The sequence below is a fragment of the Schistosoma mansoni genome (genome assembly GCF_000237925.1).
Source record: "Schistosoma mansoni, WGS project CABG00000000 data, supercontig 0178, strain Puerto Rico, whole genome shotgun sequence".
Lineage (NCBI taxonomy): Eukaryota > Metazoa > Platyhelminthes > Trematoda > Strigeidida > Schistosomatidae > Schistosoma > Schistosoma mansoni.
In genome coordinates this window covers 348,904-375,521 of record NW_017386062.1, presented here as the reverse complement: position 1 = coordinate 375,521, position 26,618 = coordinate 348,904, and the positions used below count along the sequence as shown (strand labels likewise).

General features: G+C 34.6%; 5 protein-coding genes across 5 annotated transcripts in view; 2 read left to right on the top strand and 3 right to left on the bottom strand.

The window, feature by feature from the left end:
• Positions 1-71: 71 nt before the first annotated feature.
• On the top strand, positions 72-320 carry Smp_104460 (hypothetical protein; the record flags this gene model as incomplete). Its single annotated transcript, XM_018795664.1, has 1 exon — positions 72-320. One exon carries the CDS (start codon positions 72-74, stop codon positions 318-320), a length of 249 nt encoding a protein of 82 aa, XP_018646955.1.
• A 114-nt stretch (positions 321-434) lies between these two features.
• Positions 435-4,332, bottom strand: Smp_104450 (hypothetical protein; the record flags this gene model as incomplete). The annotated part of the gene is made up of 2 exons (XM_018795653.1): positions 435-863; positions 3,649-4,332. The coding sequence occupies 2 exons, from the start codon at positions 4,330-4,332 to the stop codon at positions 435-437; spliced, it is 1,113 nt and encodes a 370-aa protein (XP_018646954.1).
• A 2,062-nt stretch (positions 4,333-6,394) lies between these two features.
• Positions 6,395-6,974, bottom strand: Smp_104440 (hypothetical protein). Its single transcript, XM_018795642.1, has one exon. It carries the CDS (start codon positions 6,856-6,858, stop codon positions 6,505-6,507), a length of 354 nt encoding a protein of 117 aa, XP_018646953.1. The 5' UTR covers positions 6,859-6,974; the 3' UTR covers positions 6,395-6,504.
• Positions 6,975-9,252: 2,278 nt separating this feature from the next.
• Positions 9,253-13,173, bottom strand: Smp_180480.1 (hypothetical protein; the record flags this gene model as incomplete). Its single annotated transcript, XM_018795631.1, has 3 exons — positions 13,138-13,173; positions 11,774-12,080; positions 9,253-9,795 (listed from the first exon to the last, which is right to left on the bottom strand). Exons 2-3 carry the CDS (start codon positions 12,032-12,034, stop codon positions 9,253-9,255), a joined length of 804 nt encoding a protein of 267 aa, XP_018646952.1. The 5' UTR covers positions 12,035-12,080; positions 13,138-13,173.
• Positions 13,174-13,367: 194 nt separating this feature from the next.
• Positions 13,368-26,618, top strand: part of Smp_180470 (cytoplasmic dynein intermediate chain 2, (dhic-2), putative) — a gene marked incomplete at its 5' end in the record, with an annotated part of 20,916 nt that continues 7,665 nt past the window's right edge. The window contains 4 exon segments of the mRNA XM_018795620.1: positions 13,368-13,606; positions 14,398-14,525; positions 15,293-15,316; positions 24,864-25,055. Coding sequence (XP_018646951.1) covers positions 13,368-13,606; positions 14,398-14,525; positions 15,293-15,316; positions 24,864-25,055 — 583 coding nt within the window.

Sequence of the window (26,618 nt, the reverse complement as noted above, 5' to 3'; positions counted from 1 at the left end):
CAATTGAAAAACAATCCGGTACAAAAATACATTTAAGTGAACTGAATTCAAGTATAGTATGTATTAAAGGTATGCCATGTCGACGTTTAACTATAGCAGGTCCATCATTTATCAATATTTGTTATGCATTAAATTTATTAGAAAATTTATTACCAAATATTATTAAAAGTGCTATTTTCCCATATCGATTACCAGAAGGTTTATCAACACGTTATCCATCTGGTTCCCGTTTAAGTTCAATGTATCAATGGAATTATGTAAGAGATAATGTTTCAACCTATATATTAATTACTGAAATCTCCTCAAAACCCCTTCCTTAATATTCAATTAAAAAAAACATAACAGCATAACTTACAGTTTTACTAATGTAATATTAATAATTTTGAATGTTGATTGTTAAAACCATCCACATCCATTCAATCTTTATCATTTAATTAAGATTTAAACAAAGTTGAAACATTATCTCTTACATAATTCCATTGATACATTGAACTTAAACGGGAACCAGATGGATAACGTGTTGATAAACCTTCTGGTAATCGATATGGGAAAATAGCACTTTTAATAATATTTGGTAATAAATTTTCTAATAAATTTAATGCATAACAAATATTGATAAATGATGGACCTGCTATAGTTAAACGTCGACATGGCATACCTTTAATACATACTATACTTGAATTCAGTTCACTTAAATGTATTTTTGTACCGGATTGTTTTTCAATTGAATGAATACGACGATCAGCTAATTTATTTTGTATAGTTTTACTTTGTTTCATTTCATTAATATGGTGTAAGTTTGGTAACTGTGATAATTTATCTTGGAAATCTTTTCTTCGAAATGGTATTAAATAATCATCTACCTAGAATGAGAATATTGAAAAAAAACGTAAAAATAATGTAAAGAATATTTGGGGGGGGAAAGTTTTCTTATGGAAAATATAATTTATTGAAGCTGTATACTTGTAGATACACTAGTATTGTAGTGTGGTCTACTTATATCCATATAAGTAGTATATGGTGATGGTCAGACATAGAATGTATTTGGGCAGAAGATCGATAAGGAAAGAACAGGAATGAAGCGCAAGCAGTACGAAAATACATGAACAATGAAATCAAAGAAGATGGACTGTTATTTACAGAAGGAACAGTTAAGATTGAGACAATTGATTGTTATTTTGCAAATTAACTGTTTGCAGTCTGGTTATCAGAATTTAGTTCAAATCTCACGAGGCAGGATCGTGTATGTGCACTACTGAGGATTCCCACAATAGGACGAAATGGTTGTCAAATGTTTCCAGGTTTTCCATGTTGGTCTAGCTTTAATTGACTCATGAATTCAACTATAAAATTACAAATAATTAATGGACTTTGTAACTAGAAAACTACAGTGTTGAATCTTTGGAGTATAATAACATTTTGTGTATGATAGAAAAATATTGAGTTCAGTTCAATGTGGTGACTAACTGTCCTATTGGTTGTAGAGCTTAAGCAATTCAAATAACATACGATCTCTCTGATTTAGAACTTTTCATTATGGTTCTTCATTATACTTTGTTTGGATTTAATTCTGTTTTTATGAATTCTCAATAGAATTTAAGTAATACATCTAACTAATGGGTTAATAGACAAATGGAGATACATTAGAATATGTATCGAGACTGACTTATGGAAAATGAAAGTATAATTCTACTTAATCAGTAATATACAATAAGAACCTGGAACATCTATGCATCAGTTCAAGTGAGACCAAATTATCAAGACAAATATTAGAGTAATAAAAATCATAACAGTTTTAGATAGTCACCATCTATTAACATGGCCCAGTCCAGTTACTAATGTCTTCATGAAATTATGTCTATTGGAAATCAGTTCAGAAGAGCCTGCTCTGCTTTTAAACTTCATTCTATTACATACACAAGTGAGGCCAAGAGAAGTAGTACTGAAAATCCCAGATACTCAGAAAGTAAAGCACGCCGGTTCTCCATATTGACTAAGTGAGATCGAGTAAATGACGGCACATATCGTCTGCATGAAATCCGAGAATTCCAACTAGGACCTGTATGGAGTGAGTTGGCTTATGGATTGTGATGATATGAATCTATTTTTGGCATTGATTTCTTAGGTGGCCTAATAGTCTAAATACCATAATCTTGTCCAGATTTTTGACCCGAGCAACTAAAAGTATTTTGATTATTGACAATTTTAAACTGAGACTATAATATTTATACCACAGTTTCTTTACAATGAATAGACCAAAAAGTCTCATATTTCCGTTAATAAACTAGCTAACTGAATATAATAAAAAAATAATGTGGAATTGTCGGAGATCGGTTCACACCACATTTAAAGAAAAGAGGGAAAAATATTGAAGTATGCCAGAAGCATAAGGAATAAAAGTATGCAATTGTAAACCATTCAAAATTTCTAAGACAAACATGCATATCAGCTGATTGATTAGGTTTAAGCCATCCTGTTAATGATTTCCAACAAAAATTTATTTATGCAGTTCAAAAAACGTCGTTAGGTAAAGGTGGGTAGTAAGATAGTGGTTGTAGGTGGTCGACAGGAATCCCTGGACACGGGTTTCGTGCTACTTGGTACTCGTCAGCAGGGTGTACCTGTAATCTTGAGGGAACTGGTGCTCCCTGACAGATTCGATCCCGTGTCACACAGCTTCACGTTACCACTGAGCTATCCGGGCCGCGACCGACCTCCTGTAGGACCGAGATGTAATCACAGCTGATTGATCACCACTCACTGGGTAATGGCTAGCAGTGAGACCCAAGACAAGCGTTTCGTACCATTCAGGACTATTAACTTTAGATAGGTACTAGCTTGCTCAAGTTCAAACAATTATTTAGTAACTCCATAGATTAATGTTATTTCTACGTAAAAATAAAAACTAGGGTGCATAATACTACTAAACCCTATACTTGACCTTTCTTAAACATACCGATGACATTCTTGTACCATAAATTATATAGTTTATTCAAGTTGAAGTAGTCTCAGTGATGAGTGAAATTTCTCAGTAGAAGGGTAAAAAAATATTTTTTTTATGATTGGAATTTCGATAAAGGAAATATTAAGTGACATTCTAGCAAAGTAATATATGTATATATTTCTATCAACAGCGTATTTTTATAATAAGATTACACAGAAGACTCTATAGAAAAATTTGTTGACTTAATTCAACTTTGTAGAGATGGTTAAAAAATGATTTAATGTGTGGATACATTTTTGTGAACATTGATACCTAACAAAGTTAATGTGATCTGAATACATTTCACTGTCGATTGCAAAACATTTAGTTTAAGATTGTGATGTTGCGTTGATGATGCAAATACACCCCCTCAATTGATACCTACCTCTAAATTCAATTTTACAATGTAGTCTATCTTTCCTAGTTTGTCAGATATATATAAGCTATATTCAGAAAGGTAATTAATTCTTAAGCTACATTGGTGATTGAATGGATGATAAAGTCACACATACTAGATGAACAATGAAGATATTACTCTGTTGTTTTAAATTCGAGAGATATTTGAATACATTACCTCAGTGGTTAAAAATACAGCGGAGTAGACTACAATGTGGGATTAACAAATAATCATTTGAAAGATATGTATATATATGTACAAAACTCACAGTTGATGATGGAAAATAAACATAGAAGCAATAATGACATGAATGTTGACAACATAGTGCGATAGTTTCAGGACTAGCATTATCTAAATCTCTGCAAGCAGTTGGGTCGGGGATTGTGAATGGTCGCGGGGATGAAATTGCATCTTGTTGTTCTCTAAATCCAGATGATTCACTCATAGTTGTACACCCATGTATGCTGTTATCATGCGTGTATATATCTGTGTAGAGTGAATCAGTTTTTGCTATAGATTTTTTGGATAGTCTAGTAGCTATAGAGTTACAATACTGTTCAGACTTTTGACCAGAGTAAATAGGGGAATTGTTTTGACTACCCAATTCTGATTTATGCATTGGAGAAAAATTTAAGCTAACTGATTCACTTTCTTCCATACACTCATCAATAGGTATATCAAAATGAACTGAATCACTATATTCATGATAATTGACTTTTTTCTTGTTCGTTCGCCTATTCCGCGAGAATATATTCATTTTGTGAATTAGACTCGAAGTTTTATTCTGATTAGAGTTGCCAGTTAGCTTTTTAATAAACATCCAGTTTTCATTTGAAATACTTGAATCACATGAAAAATTATGATCGGTATCCTTTAGATTTCCAGGTATTTTAGCTTTATAATGTGGTTCATTCTCATGATTTGATGCATTCTTAGATTTCTTCCTAAACATTTTATGAATTCTATTCTACTGGATAAATACGAAAATATTGATTTAATCTCTTTGAATGTAGGTGATCAATATAATTGACTATTATCTGCAGATGATAAGAATCAGAACTCTGCAACACAGCACATCGTATTACATATTTCATTTCCGACTGGCTTAAATTAATATCCCCTGTTTATATTCAACAGTTAGTCATCCGGTTTTCAATGAGTAGTCAATGATAGTAAAATATGATCAGAATGGGGATTTGTGGAGATTGTAGTAATTTTAGTGGTTGAATTCCAGTCGATCTAATCCGGACCACCATTGAAAGTCTGAAAGCACTGGACAGCAGTCTTGTCCCAGTATGGGCCTCCTCAGCAATGCGATCCACGATCACACACACGGGACTCGGATCCAGGACATTTGGTTTCGTGCGCGAACACTTAACCTCTAGACCACTAAGCCAGCATTCAACGGTGTTAATATTTAACTTCAATCGACCCACGATTTTGTGCAACCCTTCATCCACTGTCTGAGATGGATAACTATTATCAGCAGACACGGATTAAACTCTACTGGTCACGGCTTCTCACTAGAACTCCATTTTGAAGCTAGTACAAGTGAGCACATGATAATCTATTGCTTCTTCGACTTATGAATTCAACTGGTAAAATATTAGTTCCAAACCAATCTCAAGTTCGTGGCGGATACACAGCATCAAGGTCCTGACTCCTGAGTGTATAAAAATTAATTTTAATGTGAAAACCACTGATAAATATTAATAACACGTTGAGATGTTGAAAACTCAATCGGAAGTGTACTAATGAAACGAATATGTACAAAAACACGGGGAAGTGATACTTTGTTGCGGTGTTTAGTAGAATATATAGATTTCTGACTAATAATGGAATTCATTATTTGGAACTCACTAACTGGATATCACTGTTAGCGCTATATTGATGCTATCTGTACAGTATGCACAAATGTCAACTAATACAAATTCAGTCAAGATTATCAACAATGGTAATTATACGATCGTCTCCGATGATATTTTGTTAGTGTTTGTTAGAATTAGATTATACAAAGTACGCTATACTCAAGATAGAACCTTTAGCCAACTTTGGGACGTTTATTAATGATGCAGACATAACATATTTTCAGTAAATTCTTTCATTTTGTACTATAAATTACTTATTTATACTTGCCATTTTCTGTTTGGTCGCAGTTTTCCCGAGATCAGTGTTCAATACCGCACTTAATCTCTATCAACTTGTTTATATGTAAAGAAGTCTTACATTTGCCGATGTCATAGTTCCATCCTTTATGAGGTAACTTATTCTTCATTGTATACCAATAATGTTGTGTGAACCATTACCCACAAATCATATTAACTTCCTGTCTGTTTGGAAAGTGACAGTCACTGTGTAACATTTATCTACTATTTTGGATCAAGAGAGTGGAAAAATCTTAAGGACTTCACAAACAATAGATAGTCGTCTGGATACAATAAAATGTGCACATTCTTCATAATAGATCAAGTAAGCACCTCGAACATCGTAAGGCAGATTTGAATTCATTAGTAAAAATCATTTACATAGAGCGGATTTACAAAGTTCAGTTCTTTAGACATTTATACACAAGCCAGTATATGTACATGTCGACGGTTGGAAGTAATAGGTATGTAGCAATATTCTATTACCATAGAAGTGGAATACTCCCAAATCTCAAAGTTATGCAAACACATATCAGTGGAGAAATTCCCAATTTAAAAACTGCTTGTACTTCCATAATTCCAACTAAGAATCACTACTCATTTGTGAAAACCTAATAATACTACATCTTCAAAAAAGAATCCCAAGTTGAAATACATGACACATTGTCTGAAGAAAATTGAATTATCAACAGTCCACATGTTCAAAGTGTGCCACAAATAAAACTGGGTGTATTGTATTTGAACGTATAAAGAAATGATTAGGAATTTATTGATTAACCGTTAAACACTTCAACCAAAAGAAACGTTATAAACTATCGTCAGAAAAAAACATGCCAAATTAAACGACCAAGTCGTCAATAATAATACGAATAACTGTATTCTTTTATTTATTTTAACAAAAACAAAGATTTTTTTTGAAAATTGCATTCACAAGTTCTATAAAACAAAACTGTTACATAACATTGTGTAAATATGTAAGTTCATGATAGTAATTTAAGTCCCTTAAAATAAACCTGAATAGCTGACTTCTCGTATGGGCGTGTAGCTAATGCTGTGCACAGATCTTCCGGTTGTTCTATCCACAAATAATGGTCGATACTGGCATCTTTTAATTTACTTGCTAAATTTTCCAATTGTTCCGCATTTTCAACCCCTAAAACAACTTTATGCATTCTATTTAGATCGTTTAGATATAATACCGTATCTGGATGTGTAAAGTAAGTAGCGATGGCTGCTGTAGCGGCATGACAACCTTGTGCAATTAAAGCACCTAAAGGCCAATTCAGTGCCGTTAACAAATCACGACGTAATACAATATACTGAACTATAGCCATTAAAACAATGAAAAAAATTGAGTTGGATAGAGATGAATCAGTAAAAGTTGGCTGAGTTCACAGGGTATATATTTTAGCTGACAGTTAGTTCACTTTACACACATAGACATGTATCCTAAAAAATGACAGGAAAGAAAAAAATACAACTATACAAATCTTATAGAAATTAATGATTTGAAAAATTTCAAAGATTTGATTAAACTAGATAGTTGGACGGTACAACACGAATAACCTTTAGTTAGGATGTAATTTATAATTTAAAAAGCATTAAATGATAGTTCCAATCGAGCAATTCAGCAATTTTATCTGTTTGCTTTTTTTGATAACTTTAAACAATGTTAAAAAAAACAAAATTTGTAGAATAAACTGAATTAATTGTATTTTGAAGCTTTTTATGAACAACTATGAACAGTTTAAACTGAAAAGGTGCAATATAATAAGAAGCAAACGTTGTACAGCCTCTAGTAAATGAAGGTGAAATAAATATTTAGAATGAAACCGAAAACCATGATAAGTAACATATGTTATTAAACATGGTTAACATGACAGCATACATTCGCTGCAAAACAGTCGTAGAGGTGATATCACAGTTAATAATAATCAAAACAAGAATGATAAACAACTAGACAATTAACATCAAAACCAAATCAATTTGTGACAATTAATTAGTATATCGCTTCTCGTAATTTCAGGTTTGCAGTTGATGAGAAACCTTAAACTTAAAATACAATAGATTTTATTCTGAAAACTCTGTTCTTGCTTTGTTTAAATTCGTGAATGTCTCTAAATCCTTAAGCTATGTTCATCAAAAACATATTATTTGGGGATCTACTGAAAACCAGGAAGCACTGGACAACTGATCGATTTTAGTGTATAATCGTCCAGCGATACGCATGCACAAACACACCAGCAAAAAATACAGCTTAGAAATCAAATCGATCTATATAAGATACCTTGACTAATCCTAGTTGTTTTACAACTTGAACCTAGGCTACTAAGAGGAACATTCATGTAAAAATACAATATAAGACAGCATTTAGTTCAAGAAAATCAGTTAATATTAAAAGTCTACTAGTTGTCGAGAACAGTTGAGTGAAATGAATGCTCAGAAACCATCTACAATTTAAACTGCCTTTTATGTTTCCAAACACCACTTTTTATCTGTTTGACCTTCCTCAGTTTCCACAGATGTCTTGACGAGTAAATATGTAATCAAATTATTTGAAATGTATTTATTGTATGGATCATATAATCGTTTTTCAAACCGACTACCACTTAACTCATTAACTTTTGGAACTCAGCAGTTGAAGGTCAATGAACACTAGATTTTGATGGTTTAAAAAGTTAAGCTCATAAACTAACATTTGAGTTAACGAAATACACAATGTGTATTGATGTTATTCTGAAAGAGATGACTAAACTTGTTGGGTGGCTAATCTGGAGTCATTGTCAGTAAGAAAGCAACATATCTTAGTACATAATAAATTTACAATTAAGTAGTGTAAAAAGATAAAAAAATAATTTGCTGTCTAGCGTTGCCTAATGATATTGTCTGTTCACTTACCAGGTGAATCATTGAATTGCTCTTTAGGAGAAAACAAGTGAAAACTCAAAATTCTCACGGAAAATATTCTGTATCGAAAGACAGAGATACAAGGTCAACATAGTGCTTGAGTATTGATCTAATATTTACTGCCTAAATTAATTGACCAGTTAGGAGCTTTCAGTTTATCTCTGCCAAATATACATAAATGAATTCATCCACAAAATGATAGGCTGTCATCGAGAAAGAAGGTAGCGATTTTATGGTAGTATTGAAAGCTGAAAAGAACTTGACACAGATTTTCATCATTCTTATCATTATAAGGAAAACTACTCCAAAATCCATCAATAGCCCTTTAATTTTATTGATAGAGTAGCAAGTGTTAACTAAATATCTAAGATCAGGTCAATATTATTCACTGTCTTTAAGATTAAACAATCTGAAACATTCTCCAGTAAATCAACATGGTATGATAAGACTGCCAAAAAGAACACCAGAGAAGAGAATGACTAGAATTTAGTACCACTGGGGGTAGATCTGACCATAATCTTGGTGTAACAGTTATTGGTTTAAATGAGTTAATGAATCTCACAAGACCATTCGACTGCATAACATCTGAGTTGCATATATAGAATATAAAGATAAGGAACAGAACGAAATTTTTACATAACTGCAAGAAAGAATGAAACATAATTCATGTAAATAGCAGTATTTATTTAAAGATAAATAAAACCAATCATAAGAGATAATCATATACAGAAAAGTGGTACATACTTCTTGAATGTCTTTTTTGTAGTAAGAATCACTATTTACAACACAAATCACAGAAAACAGCTTTTTTCCTAAATATTCTATGCACTAGAATCAGAGTCAGAATCACTTAGTTTTAAATCATGTTCAATCAGTTTACGATGGGCTGCTAAATTTGTTGTATTGACTGTTTTCATATTAGTTTTTCCATTTGAAGATGGTTTCGTTTTCGATGTTTTGTTTTTATCATTTGATAAACTACTTAGAGTAGATGAATTTGAATCACTTTCTGAGGAGCTGTCACTATCACTCTCTGATGTTTCAATATCCATGTCACAACTACTAGAAGTACCACTATTACTACTGCTGCTGCTACTACTACTACTTAGCGTTCTAGAGTGTGAAGGCTTTTTTTGAGTAGACTGTTGTACTATAGTACTCGAAGTCGACATCTCGGGATCATTTGATTTTCTTTTGGTTGGAGATGGTCGAATGGATTTCAAATCTTGTTCTGAGCGGCCAGCCAAGGACTGGAACTGTGGTATTTCTGAGTTGGGCGGACCAGTGGCGTCAGATTTTCTTTCTTCTCGAGTTTTCTTTAGCTGTACGGTATGTGCGATTCTCTCCAAGGTTAATTCATGAGTCTAAGTCAGAGAGTAACACAAAACACATCGGTGATGAGGAGGAAAACTAGTAATCTTTGGTTAACGCAAGAAAGTAACAGAGAAAAATATACCTAATACGAAACTAAATTTTTAGGCAGAATAGGTTATGATAAGCACCTCGAAGTATCCGAAAGGAAGAGAAAGCGAGATGTTTGAAAACAGTAAGGTTTATTATAAACATGCAACGTACGTCAGTGGTGGTTTTACAAATTGTATGATGTGTGTTATGGATTTGTTTTTTTTTAGTAATTTATCCTTCAAACAATAGTTCATTGCAGTTAGGCGACAAACTACGATGTATAAAACCATAAATGAAAATGAATTGAACAAATGGTGCCATTTGGATAAGACTAGAGGGAGTTGAAAATGTATGGAAAATTGCCGACCCAGTTTTCCTAAGCACTTGAGTTTACTGCGAAAATGTTAGTTAATTTAACCAATCTTAACTTTTCTCAATTTCGCAACGAACAAGGATCATTAAAAGTGAGCTGGACAAAAATTCATTTATTGCTGAGTTGTTAAAGATTCATTTATTGAAGTATTTTTTATCAATGCTTAGCACTGGAGAATGTACCAGTTACACAAACTATATTGTGATTTTTTACACAAACTAACACACACAATGAGGTCCACAAAACGGACAAGAAAACTATAAACATTTTGGGAGGAACTCTTGTTTATTCAATTTCTGCGAAACAGGCAGGTTTTAGAGATTTACACCTTTCAAAGTTAATGACTGATAAACTACGGAACGTCAATTTTTCTCTAAACAAACAATTGGAATTCAAAGTATGCAACTACTGCGTGAACTGAAATGGAACAATGGCATGTAGGTTAAAACACGCTTTGTAACCAGAGTTGCTAGTTCGAACACCGTTTATCTCATGTCAATTTGAATACCTGGATGGTATGATTTAAAGCTGGATGCATAAATATGAACTTGATGAATAAGTTTAGTTTGATTAAATTGGATCTCAAAAATTCAAAACGATGCAGTAAGAGTTTACGTTTGTACAACTGGTGTAGAGTATCCAGAAAATCTTGTAGCTAAAAGCAAAGTTGGTAGTTGTACATAAAACACGGAAAAGGACAGACAACCCAGCCATGCATTCGGTTATGAATGACCATTGAAAAACACGATCATTGTTAGTCAACGAAATAATTCTGAAAATGTTTTGCAAGTAGTGCTTGAAACACAAGTAAAATATGGTAGGATCTGTGAGTGATCTTTAGGTGAGATAGCAGACAACCAACCGAAAACTACTTAGTAATCTATTTATTTGAACACATACAAGAGGACTCTAAATACATATGAGCCACATAATAACAGTGAGGTCAGTAGCAGTTATCATTGATCTGTGTGAGGGCAGGAATGCTGCCCGGATGCCCAAACCGGAGTGGATTTCTTGCAGGACCACACCCCGAGCCTTCGACCTGAAGGTCTAATCCACAAGATAGTGGTGCAACTTTAGGAGATGAAGTACCATGGTAGTCAATAACCAACAATAGATTTATATGCCATTTGTTCCTTCAGGATTCTAGAGCCCATGTGCACAATTGGTTTGGAATCAGGGTTTTCCAACTCCCCTAGGTAGACCCTCCGTACCCACTAACCCGGTCAAAGCACCGGACATTCGCTTTTCATCCTCCCGATTTCGTAAACACATCTGCTGAGAGAATGCAGTGAGTAGGAATTTTCTGGCAGTGTCTGTACACACGTGGCCATGCGAGGGTATTTCGATAGGAGAAGAGGACTCTCTCCACCATCGATCGTACCAAGGTATTTGGGGGGTCTATTTACGGTCAGTACCTGACTGTTTAGATGATGAATATTAAGCAAAAATAAACAATCACTGTAATTGCGTGGTGCACCTTTATCTTGGTTGAAAATATGTTAAACAATCAAATGAGAAAACTATAGTTGTGTTCAAAATATTTTTAAGTCTTGTTGTATCACCTTTTTATTGTAGATCAAAATACATTCTTTTTGAACAGGACGTGCAGTTCCACGAAACAAAGTTGCTGTATCTGGTCCAGAGTTTGTAACGTTAGGCAGACTGACAACAACTTCTTTGTTCTCGTTTACTTTGATTGACCCAGGTTGTGAACGATCGACAGAAGCAGGCATGAAATCGCAACGCATGGTCATGTAGGATGTTGAATCTCGATCTAGGAAGCTTTTACCTAACTTCACGTCGAACGTCCCATTGAGTTGCATTTCGATCTCTGGTAACTAGTGAAATGGCGAACAGTGAAAAGATCACCTATATGGTATCGTAAGAGAAAAACGGCAACATGATGGGTCGTGCAGCGAACACGATATATAATTCATTGAGATCAACTCTATGAAAACAACGCGTGATGCAAATTTAAGAATCATGTACAATTCATCCAGCTTCAAGAAAACGCCACCTGAGTCGACTGTGATCAACCATCGTTTAATGTAAACATCATTTAGCTAGAAAAAGCAATCTCACTTAACTACTCCGAAGGGAATTAGATAGAGTCAAGTAAAAATGTGGTAATTCTTAAAACTGGGACATTCAAAATAAGAGCTACAAAAACCAACATGTGGTACCAGCCTATAGTAAGTGACTTTGTCTGAGCCATGTTGGCAAATGAAGTCTACTGATTGTTGGAGTCTTTAGACAGCAACTTAGAATTATTTACTAAGGCGCATATGCAGTCACTCTCATCTCTATTTTAGTTAATATACCTTCACGCGTACATTTCATACATCTTCTTGAAACATGTTCTATGCTAACGTTTCTGACAAAAATGTACCAGGTAAAACGAATGAGAATCGGAACAATGGATGATTGTATTGGCATTCCTACAACAAACTGAAGGCTATATACATATATGTCTTAAGAGAAACAAACATTTTATTACTAACTCCAACCACATAGTCCACAACACCACAAGTCCACACCAACAATTACTATTTATTCTGTCTAATATGTAGGACACTGTCTTAAGCTCAGTTTGTGAAGGATGGGAGGCTGGATAACCTATATAAGTTCAAGCGGAAGAGTTATATAGTTATTTAAACTTTACAAATGAGTCCGTAATTGTGCAGGAATACGTGAAGTAGGGATCGGGTTAAGTAATTCAGTATTTGAATACAGTATCCACACTTATATACTGCCCAGCCTCAGGTTTTACGCCCACTAACATTCATGGGCCCGGGAAATTTAGTCGACACCTTTCAGGAAATGGTCTTACATATTCAAAGTGTTGCCTCCTTTGTAATGAGACTAGTAATTTTCAAGAACAATTCAAAGTCTGGTTATACGACGGCATATGAGAAGAACCACCAACCTAGGTAAAATTACTTTCGAGAGTAACGTACTCATCTGAACAATCGGGGATTCTGATAAGCACTTAAACAACACCACATTATATCATTACTGAGCAACGATTTCTTCCAAGAAATAATTAAAAAATTGTCTTTAAAAGTTTTATTTTTGTCGCAGCTACTTTATCATCGACAACTTTTTAGGGTACAATTCGACAGGACCGCTACTTGCCTTTTTAGGATCGCTTTCCTGATGTCGGACCGGAAAGCAGAGTTAGAGCGGAAGAAAGCAAAGCTTCTTGCTATGCGAGAAGAAAAAAAGAAAAGGGAGGAAATAAAGAAAATTGGCATACATGATGTTGAGGTCTCAGACATACGTCAAACGACTGATGAATTATTAAAGGATCTTGGCTTACCTGAACCCGTGCTGCCTCAAGCTAGCAGTATACGTGAACTAGAATCACCATCTATTGATACGGTTGATGGCATTCTGTGAGTTTTTTCATCAGTTTTCATCAACATTCATTTGTGCAGTAAGGCGATCTCGTGATTTATTTACTGTTTATATTTTTGATTTCCTATGCCTTACATGGTTACACCTGTGGTGGGAAAATTATTCATCTGGACACCAGGAGACATGCTTATCATAAATTAAGGTTGGGAAAAAATTGTAGACTTTTGTCGAAAGTCTTTTGTCCAAGACACTTGTTAAAAGCTTTTTGTTGGTTTTGTTACAACGGTTCGCATCTAGTCTCTAATGCTTTTTGATCTTCCGAAAACGTAATTTGAAATTGGTTTTCAATACTGCCTACTGATCTATTCTGTTTTCACCACCACTTTGATTGCCACCCAGCTGTCAGACAGGCATGCGAAACCAGCACATAATTTAACTACAAATATTTAGTGTCAAAAATCTGTTTGTTTGCCTAATGCCATAAACGTTGTCCGATTTATCATATATTTATGACGTGCTGTATAAACTTTGGGTGCAAACGATTTTTTAAATCAGTGTGAAAATTTGCTGCGTACACGATTGAAAAGATGTTTTTGGCAAACCTTAATTGAGGCGAGAAAGACAAATCATTTAACTAATACAAATTCATACTCAGGAAAACTTTTGGTGTGAGTGGAGAAGCTTCGCTTTCCTTTTAACTAAATATTGGGTGAATTTGCTATGATGCCATAGATTCCAGTATGATAACAATTGTTTTCTCATTCAAAACTCATGAATTTAGGATGATTTTACGTCTTCTCCTAATTTCTGCTACGCTTTTTATTGTTAGTCAACGTAATTCCAAGAAACGGAAAAATTTGCAAATTTCCGATGTTTTTGAGATTGCGATCCCTCCTCCGGAAACCATAATTTATAGCAAAGAAACTCAGACTCTAGAAGAACCTCAAGAACGAGAAAGTAAGCAACCTATTTGTCAGTTTCAGTTTTTTCGTATATTCGTTTTTTTCTATACACATATTCCTCTTCACATATTAACCCCATGATCGTTACATACCTAATATTTTCATAAACTGTATCCCAGAGATGTACGAAACGACACCTTATTATCAATTCCTTTAAATTCAATTTGACCACTCGCTACAGTAATAATATCCTACTGAATGTTCAAAGTTACGGATAATTTGTACTGACAAAGTTAATAGATATCATTTAAGTCGCATAACTGTCTCCTGTTGTATCTGTGAACTATGGTCGATCTACATTAGAAAGGAGACAATCCTCATTCAAACATTAGTGTGGTTAGAATGATTTTGAACCGTGATCAAAATCATGTGATGTCAAGTTATTGACTCTAAGATACTTGGAGAACAATGGAAACGAATGTTTGTAGATGCAGATCAGATAAGCCATGGAATTTTTGTACAGAGTAACTGGAAACGGGGATCTAATAAAACAATGACCTCACTGTTTACTAGTTTTGAAGTGATGGGGTCCCATGTCGTTGCAATTACATTTGATCACTACTAGTGACAGGTTTCGTCTTACAGAATAATGCTAGCGGTTCTTTCAATAAGACATTGTTCCTAACTTACTACATTCTGGAGATGACATAAATTCTCGTGAACCTTTCACATATTGGATAAAATTATGATACGTGGAAAAAATTGATTGATTGATTTTGAGACATTCTGTGGTAGTATATTCTTTAAACTGTATTTGATTAGCAGGTCGTTCAACTGATTATTATGGTAAGTTAATTCTTGACTCCTTCCTCTAAACACTTCAATGTTGTACATTTATGTTTTGTTTCGGCAATTTCTGTACGCTTAATGCTTGCTAAAAAAAAGTTTTCTCCTGTATTTCTCATAATATAAACACAATTTTTGTGCATAAACTGAAAAAAGCTCGGATGATAGTTATTTTTATTTGTCCTGGGTTTTTATCCCTTCACAAACAACTGCGCCAAATGTTTTGTATGCTCAGTCAAGTACTTTTTATATACATGATCTTTTAGTGATGTGCTAATATTTATTGATCACTATTTTGATGGAGCAAATAATAGTGTTACAATCATCATTGTAATTTTAATGATTTTTATTTTATTGTATAATTGTAAACCTTTTCAACATATTATGCTGCACCAGCATATAGCTAACATCGTGTATCATTTCTTTTTAGCTCGATTAACTTGTCGTAACCATATCAGTATGTATGTGTGTGTGCACGTTTGTGTAAAAATGCTTGAATCTCTCCATCTTGTACATGTCGACTGTGATTTGAATCATCAATAACCAGAGATTATACATCCTTCATATAAACCCAACCTCATTGAGTTCGCTGACCTAAAACAAAAACGACTGTCGCTGTACGTTTACGTACTTTATCATATTTGAGTACTCTGTTTCCATGTAGATCAATTTTATCATGTTTGAGAATTTTTTTCACTTTAAAGTACTAATGTTAGATATACTGATTCCAATATCAAGAAACTAGTAGTGTAAAACTTGTTTAGTTATCATTAGCCAGTGTTTTTAGCAACTGGCTTTCGCTACTATTGTTGTATGAAGATTCTGTAGTATTTTGAATACAGTTTTCAAAAGTCACCCACCTAAATCATAACTATGTTCTCACAGGTGATACACTTTGTGGTGGATGTGAGTCTATGGCATATAAAGCTAACTAAGTAGAAAGACGGATAGTAACTTACCAATACGTTTGAGTAAGGATTGCACTATTTCACAAATCGACTGAACAAAAATACGCCTCACTGTTTTCCAAGTTACTACATAAAAGATGCGACACTGACTGCAAAATCTAAAGGTTCTGACTGCAATTCTGCTTTAGGCTGTGGATGTGTGCTGCTTAACGTTTCATATTTTAACAACATGACTCCTCAGTATTCTATGATTTTCCATCGGTTCTCCAGTTGATGTCTGCTTGTGAATATCACTGTCATATTAATTAAATTATATTGAAATAATATTATGCAATGTTCTCCATTCTTTCACCGCAATATTGTTATTCTGACAACAAGAAGTTGGTTGTCTTCTAGACTCCAAATTAAATTGCAGCATATATGTATTGCTCTCTGGTGTTCATTAATTCTTCAATTATCATCAGTTCATCAATGTAATCTGCTAGCAATTTATTTTTGTATATGGTTTCACTACTGTTGAGTTCTGAATAAACAAACTCTAAGTAACTTTTATTAAACTATTTATTTGCTAGCTAATTTGATGTTTTTTAAATATGTCAGTCAGCCACAACGTAAGACCAGGCACATATATGCATCCTTCCAAATTGCCACACCTCATTAGCACAACAAGGTGAATACCGAATTCCTAGAAATAGTTACTTTAATGGTAGTAATATATAGAAGAAAGATTACATATAATAAGGATATAATACAGGGAGAAAGAATTAGTTAGTAAAAAGAAAGGTGTAATGTAATGTTAGTAATAATGGGGATTTTTCAGCGAATAATTTTAATCTCATGGTTTAAGGGAAGGCAAAGAATGTATACACCTGCACCATTGTGATCGATTCTGGGCTGTCACTCAGAGTCTCCAACCATTGGTCACGCCAGTCGCGCGGACCCCAACCTAGTATTATTTATCTAACAACATGGCTCAGACTTGAAGGACTGATACCACGTTTTCGTTTGACCACCCCTAACTTTCTTCCAACCATCCCCAACACTGGTCAGCATCGCGTATCGTGTAAGTTGGTGTTCAAACATACGCAACACGTGGCCCAACCATCTCAGTTGATGAGGATTTACAACCTCATCAACTGATTTACCATCATTCCCTAATACCCTGCATCTAACCTCATTATTACTTGCCCGGTGATCCCAGCAGATGCCAGCAATATTTCTAAAACACTGTCACAGAACCTCTCGGTTAACAGAGTCAAATGCTGCTTTTAAGTCAAGAAAAACTATCACTGTCGGACGCAGATAAGCATACCTGTGTTCTAAAACCTGGAAAGCGGTGAATATGTGGTCGATACAGCCACAGCTAGGTATGAAGCCAGCTTGATTTTCTTGTGTTTGCAGTTCACTAGTCTTTGTTAGGCATCCGGTAATTATTAAGGCTAGTATTTTAGATGCTATATTAGTCAGACTAATCACAGTATGATTTTAACCCCTTCTTGTATATTGGGACAAATAATGATTGCAACTGCTCACATGGGATTACACATAGGTCGGAGATTTTAGTTAAAATATCAGTCAACCTAATTGCTAAAACTGAACCACCATCCTTAAAGACCTCTGGAGCCAATCCATCTGGACCAACTGCTGTTCCACGTTTCAGATTAACTATGACTTTTTGAACTTCAATTACAGTCGGGGGACCTACTTCAATGTTCCATTCATGCCTTTTGGGAATGGTGGGTAGTTGTAGGGTAGCTGAAAGCCAGTTGGACTGCTTCTTAAAGTGTCCCACCCATTCTTCTAAACGTCCGGGCTGAGAGTAGATAAGTGTCATTTTTTTTTCCGTGGTCGTCTTACACTTGACTTCTTAATTCCGGTTTCTTTTATCAGTCTGAAGAGTTGTCTGGTGTTACGTTTAGCCACTGCCTATTCCATGTTTTGCTTTCGTTGCCCACCACTCCTCATAGTCGTTCCTTAGACTTTTGGCTAACCCATATCTGATTTTTTCGCTCTTTATCTTGTTTGGAGCCTGTTCGGATAAGTTTACGACGTGTGTCCCTATCCTTTTGAGTTCTTACGGAGCCAGACATCACATAAACGGCTGTTAACGGGGATCTATTCTAATAGTGCTTGTTCTATCCTCGTACTCAGTGCTATACCTACGCCCACCTGACTACGAGAACTTGTCATTGGGTTGCTAGATAAACGGAGGATGTATCTCGTTGGCTCCTCAATTTGGAGAGTTGAGGTCAAGTGAATGACCACACTAGGCTCCTGTATGCGTGTTTCAAAGACACAACATACGTTAGTGGTACGAGATTCTGGGGTTTTAGCCAAGGAGTCCTGCTTGTGTATTTGACATAGGGTGCTTACGTTGAAGGCTCCAATGTGTAGTTTGGAGCGAGGTTCCAGCAGACCTGAGACAGTGTTTTGCGTACTAGAATCGTTGGCTTAAGTGACACTTGAGGAGGAATCCGAGAGAGGAATTTTAGTGTTGATAATCGATGTAGGAGGAATAATAGGAATTAGAAAGGGAGATTGATTATGAATACAGTGATCTTGAGTGTTGTTAAAGGTATGAGTATGGTTATCACTTGCCGGTTGCCCTTATTGTGGAAGGGCTCTTCTGGAGGTACCTGGGAAGGAAATTGGGTTAGAGGCGTTCTTAATGACTTGAGAGCGTGACCGCAGTGCCCAAGGGACAACTTCTTGAGGTCGGTCACACACGACCTTTTTGTGAGCCATTCTTGTGTTAGCTCCCTACTTGTTGGGATCTTACCGCCGGAGACGGAAATCTGTGGGATCAGGCAAGATGTGCATTTTTAGGGTCGACCTTTTCTAACCCCACCCCTCATTGTGGGAAGGCCACATCTCTATTATGCTTGTCTGAAGGAAACACCTTACCGCTGTTAAACCGATCTGTTTGGCATGGTAGGATCTTGAGGAACGATTGTTCCAGCCAGTATAGCTCACTGGGTAACAACTAATATCATGCTTGTCTACTCTTTTTAGTACTGATAGAATTCTATGGACCAAGTTCCAATGTTGCCTCTAGTTTAAATGATTCGAAATTGTGTGCACTACCTTGAGATGCTAGGCGATCGGAGGTAGTCGACAGGAAATTCTGGATCTAGACTTCGTGTTGTTTTGCATTTGTCAACAAGGTGTACCTGTTATCTTGAGAGACATGATGCTCTTCGGTGGATTCGAATTATTTGTCTATTTCCTATTGTAGTATTAGAACATTAAATGGTCATCAAGCGCTCCAGTTATAGAGTCACAGACCTTTCTATTACGTATTCTATATAATATGCGATAGAGCTAAATCTCATTATGGGTTTTTAAAACTACCGTTTACATTGACTTCGTATTGTTTACTTGAATCTTCCCATTTATGTTTAGCACTGTAATTATTAATATTATCTTTGATATTGAAAGGTGGGGTTTTCTCTTGTTTGACTTCCGATTCGTTTTGTATTTTCTCCGTGCTGCTACAGTTGTTCACATTTTACCCATTCATATTTCGGATTCATGCGGAAAGCTCAAGTAGAGACAACCATACACATCAGTTACTAATTGCTTTCAATTCTTCCGATAAAATCTATTTCCTATCCATGACCATTGCTAATTGTCATCGGTATGATTATTTCGATAAGAATAACTCGATCTCAAACTATAGAGAGACATGTTTAAACACTGATCCAGCTACATTAGCCTGGTAAGTCAGTTGATATCACTAGCATTCACTTATAAAATGTATGATTCAAAAGGAAATACACGGTTGCTAAGTTGCATGAAGTAACTAGGATTAAAGGCGAAGCCTCAAGTGAAATCTTTCTGATAGATCGTGTGAATAGTCAGTTTAAGTGTGCAGAATAGTATCTTTTCCCTTAACTACTCTTGGATTCGCTCCGAGAATCAAGTCTTTCTGTGCTAATGGGGCTTAGTAATTTGAGTCGATGCACATACCTTCAAGATTCTGTGTCTCATTAGACTGATTTGATAGTAAGTCAGAGGAAAAAAAATAATAGAATTACCAATTATCGTGTATTATGTTTTCTCCAGCTAATCAATATACAGAGGTATTAGAAACTTCTGAACACAAATACTACGGTCGCCAGCTCGTATACCCATAGAACTTATGCCGTAAATCACCATGAATTCTTCAGTTTTATCTATTGCATGACCATTACTGGCTGAATGTCATCTTACTGTCACTTTATACTTTTTACTTGATATCATTAGTCAAGTAACTTTTCACTTCGTACAGAATTTCGTTGTAACTACAAACATTTGTAAGAAATAGCCAAAATAAGAATAGTGAAGATGTCAACTTCACAAAGCAGTACATCGAAAGAACAGTAGAGATGAACTACTGTTTTTTTTCAAAATTTAGTCAATTAACAGTTAGTATTGAATCACTTCCTTCCAATGGTTTTGAATATGAACCATTCGCTAATTTTAACTGTTTAATTCATTACAATATAAACTCATAAGCTATGATCAGATGGTTTTATTTTCGTAGATATTTTGATATTTTCCATTCATGCCCTGTATACGTGTACGCAATCTAGAACAAGGACCAGGAAACCTAATGAGTCGGGTTAAATGAATCTGCTTATTATTGTGGCCCAGTTGTTGGTCCTCTACGGTAAAAAAGTCTCGGTTAGTAATTTTTGATTTGGCACGATAGGTTCAGTTGTTCATGAATTTAGAATTTTACGTAACATTAGCCAGGATTCCATTTCTCATCAGTTTAATGAGGTTTTCTTAGAAAGGTTCACTTGATCATCTGACTGTGATTAATATTTAGGAGACTATGACATTATTGCTGGAGCACTGGATGTCATGTGATTACTGTAGTTTTATCATTTACAAAAAATAATCAAGAAAATACAGCAATCACATGAGAGTGCTCACCCACGGACTATGAGCCTTATATAATATCTAAATAAAATTCACATTGCTTAGCTATGTAAACTAGATAGATAAAGTAGAATTCAATTTGTAATCTTAATAATAATCAACCGAATCTTTAATTTAAAGCTCTGCTTTTCCCCCTCATTTTAAATCATAAATCTCCCGTATTTAACAATCAAAATCTATTCTGTTTTTCTTTATTATTTTTTTTATATTTCACCCATAACACTGTATTCATTGATATGTGGAAAAATTTTTTACATTTCTTTCCATTTACCATGTAGTTCTACATTTTATTGAATCTATTGAACAATCCTCATAAAATATAAATCGTTTGTACTTACCGATTTAAGCGTCTCCATATGTATATATATATAATCGCTTTGTACATGTGTAGTACTCAATGAATATTACTACGCTTATTTCTGTGCATATACCCATACAAATACAAACGATTTTTTTCGTTTAGCTTATTCAGTAACTTGCCATGAAATATATAATACATTTGATTATTTGTAAATTGGAGTTGTTGTTTTTTTCTCTTTTTCTGTTTTAAGGACATGTTGCCTTGGTTATTTATTTATAGTTCATTGAATGTAGATTATTTCCAATTTTCTTTAATTAAAATACACACACCATTCAGTAGAATATCTATGCATGTCTTAAATCTAATACAATGTGTAGTATTTTTGCTTTCAGAGTGTATTTGCATGTTTGTTTGTTTTAAAAATATTATTATATCTCATTATCTATCTATACTTTTTATTGTGTGAACTTTTTTTTAAAGAAAAACAAGTATAGTTTGTTGCTAAATAATCTTATATCTATTATCTATGAAATGTTTATAAGTAGCCCTTGTTGCTTGAAACTCTCGATCGAAGTAATTAAAACATGTATGTATAGTGATTGGAGTTTTAACATTTTCTATCGGCCTACCAGTTTAGGAGGATCAAATATAGAAGTAACAAAGGAGAGTGTAAGTAGATAATAAAATCTGAATGTGGAACAGTTGAATTTGAGAACTAATAGACATCGAATAATAAAATGTGTCACTGCTACTGATTTTGAGCCATATCACTTAAACGTAGTCGACCTTTGGCTATTTACATTAATTGTGTCGTTAGGGAGGTTGTGAATCTTCAGTGACTCAGGTATTTGGGACACACACTATATATGTCAAGTCATTTCCTACTTCGGTGCGTGGTGTTGGATGGGATAGGAATAAGTTGGAAGGAAGTTAAACATGGCATGTTCATGAAATTATTGACTGCTAAACCTGATCCATGTTGATAGATGATGGTCACTGGGTTGTGTCCATGCAATTATCGTGACCAATTGTTGAAGACTTTAAGTGACAGTAGTCAGGATCGATCTCAGTGTTAAAAAGAAATACAGTCACTGTTTGTCTTCTCTTAAATTTTAAAAATTACTTTATATTCTTCCTTGAATTCAGGTCTATGCCTAAGGTTTATTATCACTGATACTACTTTTACTATTACTTATGACTGACTTACCGACGTTACGCGTGTGATGTTTTAATGATTTTATTTACTTATTTATTTGTTTGAATTTATAAACATTAGTACGAAGTAGTACCGAATATTTGCTGCGTACAAATCAGCCAACTTGAAGGTGGGCTGGGATACTTTCTAGGTGTCCAAACCCAAGTGGGTGGTTTTTCTTAGGGGGTCACTCCCTGAGCCTTTGATCTGGAAGTCTAATCCACAAGGCAGTGGAGCAGCGTCAGGAGATGTGGTTCCTGGTAGCCGGTGACCGAGAATAGGTTCATGCACCAACTGTTCCCTCAGGTTCCTGTTGTTCATGTGACCATTGGTTTGGAACTAGGGTTCTCCAACTTCCTTAGGCGAATCCTCTGTAACCATAAACCCGATTTTAACACCTAATATTCGCTTTTGTCCTCTTAATTTCATAAACAATGCCGCCGCCGCGAGAAGGTAGTGAATAGGACTTCTGTGACGGTGGCTTTGTATGCATTATCGTATTAGAGCATTTCGAGAGGGAGAGCTGACTCTCCCCACCCTCGGCCGTACTAGAGTCTCTAATTTGGAATGTCATGTTTAGAGATTATGAAGCAAACTATTGCATCTTTTTCTAGAGACCCCATCTGTCTCACATGTGACGTGAGATAAGTAAAATTTCAAATGTAATATTAATGTAAATCAACAGTAATCCACACTCCATATTCTTCAAAGAAATCCATCCCAACACATCTATGCTTAGTATCCAAGGTTTCAAAGTCTTCCTATTCTATAAACATCACCAAATAAAACTCGTCTGTATACTTACGAACAATAAACGTTTTCAGATTAGATGATAGTTTCACTGTATATTAATATTCTGAGTCATCTACCCGACAGATTTATTGTACGGTCCACTGTTATCATCTGCCCCTGCTCAATATCCGTGTACAAATTTTTTTTATCAATCTACACCTAACCAGCTTTTGCTTATTATCATATTCCAAGCCGTATAACATAAATTCGCGATCCTCTGTTAGTTCATCTAAAGCTTTCAAGCTTCAATCAACGTTTTAAAGAATTTCGCTGATGGTTTTTTCATTTTTCTCTAGTAGTGTTTATAGTTTGCTATTGAATCGTTGTCTTACTGATATTGAACTAAATTTTATCTACAAGATAATGTTTTTAAAATAAAATCTTCATTCACCATAATATTCACACTGTGGTATGGTCTACTTATATCCAAATAAGTAGTATATGGTGATAGTCAGACATAGAATGCATTTGAGCAGAAGATCGATAAGGAAGGAACAGGAATGAAGCGCAATCGGTATGAAAATGCATGAGCAATGTGATCAGAGAAGACGGACTGATATTTGGAGAATGAACAATTAAGATTGAGACAATTGATTGTTCTTCTGAAAATTAACTGTTCATTGTATGGTTATCAGAATTTAGTGAGATAGTCTGTAGTTCGTGCTTAAGTACATTTGATTGTTCCCACTCGTGTTCTTGTTCACTACAACACTACACTAATGTTGGTGTAGTTCCATATTTTATCATGTTCAATTGTAAAATACGAGTCTTTTTTATTGTGTGATATACTTTATCATAGAGTTATATTTAAAGTTATCAACAGTAAATAGTTCTTTTGATATTACGGTACTTGACATCATTCAACTATGCTAAGGTTTTAAGTTAATCCTCATCTAAACAAAATATGATTTATAGTACCATATATTGTCTCATTGTGACCTATAATTTGTTTGTATCATGTTTTACTGAATTCGGAAGAAGCATTTCCCTTCTCTGATAAAATGTGTAAGTTCAATATTTTCTTATTAATCTCTTTTCATCCAGGATTCAGATTATCTCGGTCATAGTAGAAGGTTAACCTTTATCAGTCAGAGTATGTTTGTGCTCAAGTCACCATAGAACTTTGGTTTATAGAGAATTGTAGTGTACATTCTGATTGGTGAACCTTGTCAATTGGTACCGTTTTAACACGATCGTAACAGTTTACTAAGTGTTATTATTTTAGTGCCGCTTTACTCTTACTTATATATATCACTTAAGTGTATACCTTACCCCTCTAACGAATACTGAGAATATTCCGCTCAATATACTAGTTAATGATATTATGCAGCATATTCATTTTGTTCTCAATGTGCACAAGATGTCATCATTGCAGTACATTAGCTTTTGTATGTTGCATAGAATAATGCTTCTTCTTTTTCACAGTATTAACATACGACGAAGGTAATCGTGATGAAGTGGATGCCAATGCTGCGTTAGCGGAACTGGAAAAGATGCCTCATATCGGTGTCACTAAAACTGGACAATCTCGTGGAATATTAGATAAGCTTGATGGAATACGGACAAGTACTGATGGTGTTGACGAGAATACTTCAAATGATGTTCAACGTAATGATAGTGAGTGATTTCCGTTAAAATTAAATAATATCCTAAAAAAGACTTTTTAATGTCCACTATTTTTCTGTTCACAATGTTTTCATTGAGTTTCTTATTTCTACAAACTGTATCCTATGTCGTTGGTTTTCACGTTTAATTTTTTTGTGCTAATATTCAATGACTATGTAGTGTCATTTCTATGCCCTTGTTGATATCAGAGTTGTTCACAGTTTATATTCACATAAGCATGTCACAGACTGTGGATTTACTCACTAGATGGAACGTACTCCTTAATTACAAGTACTATAAAACATCATATCAGTAGAATCATAAGCGACATCCAAGCGATCTGGCTCATCTGAACAAATATTCTGTGTAGATATTTGAATCCAATAATTCAATACACTTTCGATAGTTATTTGATATTTTTTTATTTATTATTTCTGCTCTCCCTGGTTAAAATAGACTGATTTCATTGTAAGTAGTATGGTTTATAAATATACTGAAATGACAATTTCGTATTTAGTAGTAGAGTAGATTTATTACCTTAAAATATTGAAATCTCACTTCTCTAAACTCAGTAATCATATATATGACATTTCTTATCTATTCATCCATAGGACTGAATCAAGTTTATGAATTGATCATTGAAGAATCAAACGTTTTTAGTCTATCGTATGAGATGCAAAAATTATCATTAGATCGATAAACTACCTCATAAATTTTTAATATCTGAAGGGGTTTTGTAGAGATTTCAGTATTTTCATAGTTGAAATCATGAATCAATTGAAGCTAGACCACCATGGAAAACCTGGAAGCACTGGACGGTTAAGTGCTCTGGCGCGAGACTGATAGGTCCTGAGTTCGAATCTCGCGAGGTGGGATTGTGGATGCGCACTGCTCAGATTTTTTCGCTATATTCATTTATCATTCCTATTGTGTGAACGTTTTGTTCATTTTAATTCGGATCACCATTTGATGTTTAAGTTCTCAAATAGAAAAAGATTATAGCAGTTAGAATATGGTTTATCGCCATATTTTCTGTCATAAATTGACTTTCGAATTAAGTTGTTCATTAATGAAACCACCACATTTGTTAATAGAAATTTTTGGAAAATAAATTCGAAAAGCTAGAAATAACGTCTTTGATTACTTGGGGAGTGTCATTGTCAAACAAAGAGTATCTGGTGAGGATTAGTGAAGCAAAGGGAGTATTCTTACAACTGAAGACCTTCTTTAGTTCAAAACTTTGTCCTCTAACACCGAGGTTAGAACTTTCAACACGTACGTTAAATGTGTTCCGTTGTATGAAGTTTGGACGTGGAAAATTATCATCACCAAAAATCTAAAGGTATTCTGTCAATGATAATCTGCTGTGACAGAGAACAAGTCGGCTGACAGCTGATAAGGAGATAAGGAAAATATACTCGAGGTAAATAGAGCACCCTTCACGGAAATGATTAAACTAAATTTATAGGTAAGTCCTAACGTAATATCCTCAAGGTGGAAGAAAAAGAGAGAGACTGAAGGATACAGGCATGAATATCATCAATAGCTCTTCACGACAACTAAAAAGGAAAGCAC

What these genes read in the sequence shown, in the direction of transcription:
- Smp_104440 (XM_018795642.1), bottom strand. Translation starts at nt 6,858, where the DNA reads ATGGCTATAGTTCAGTATATTGTATTACGTCGTGATTTGTTAACGGCA.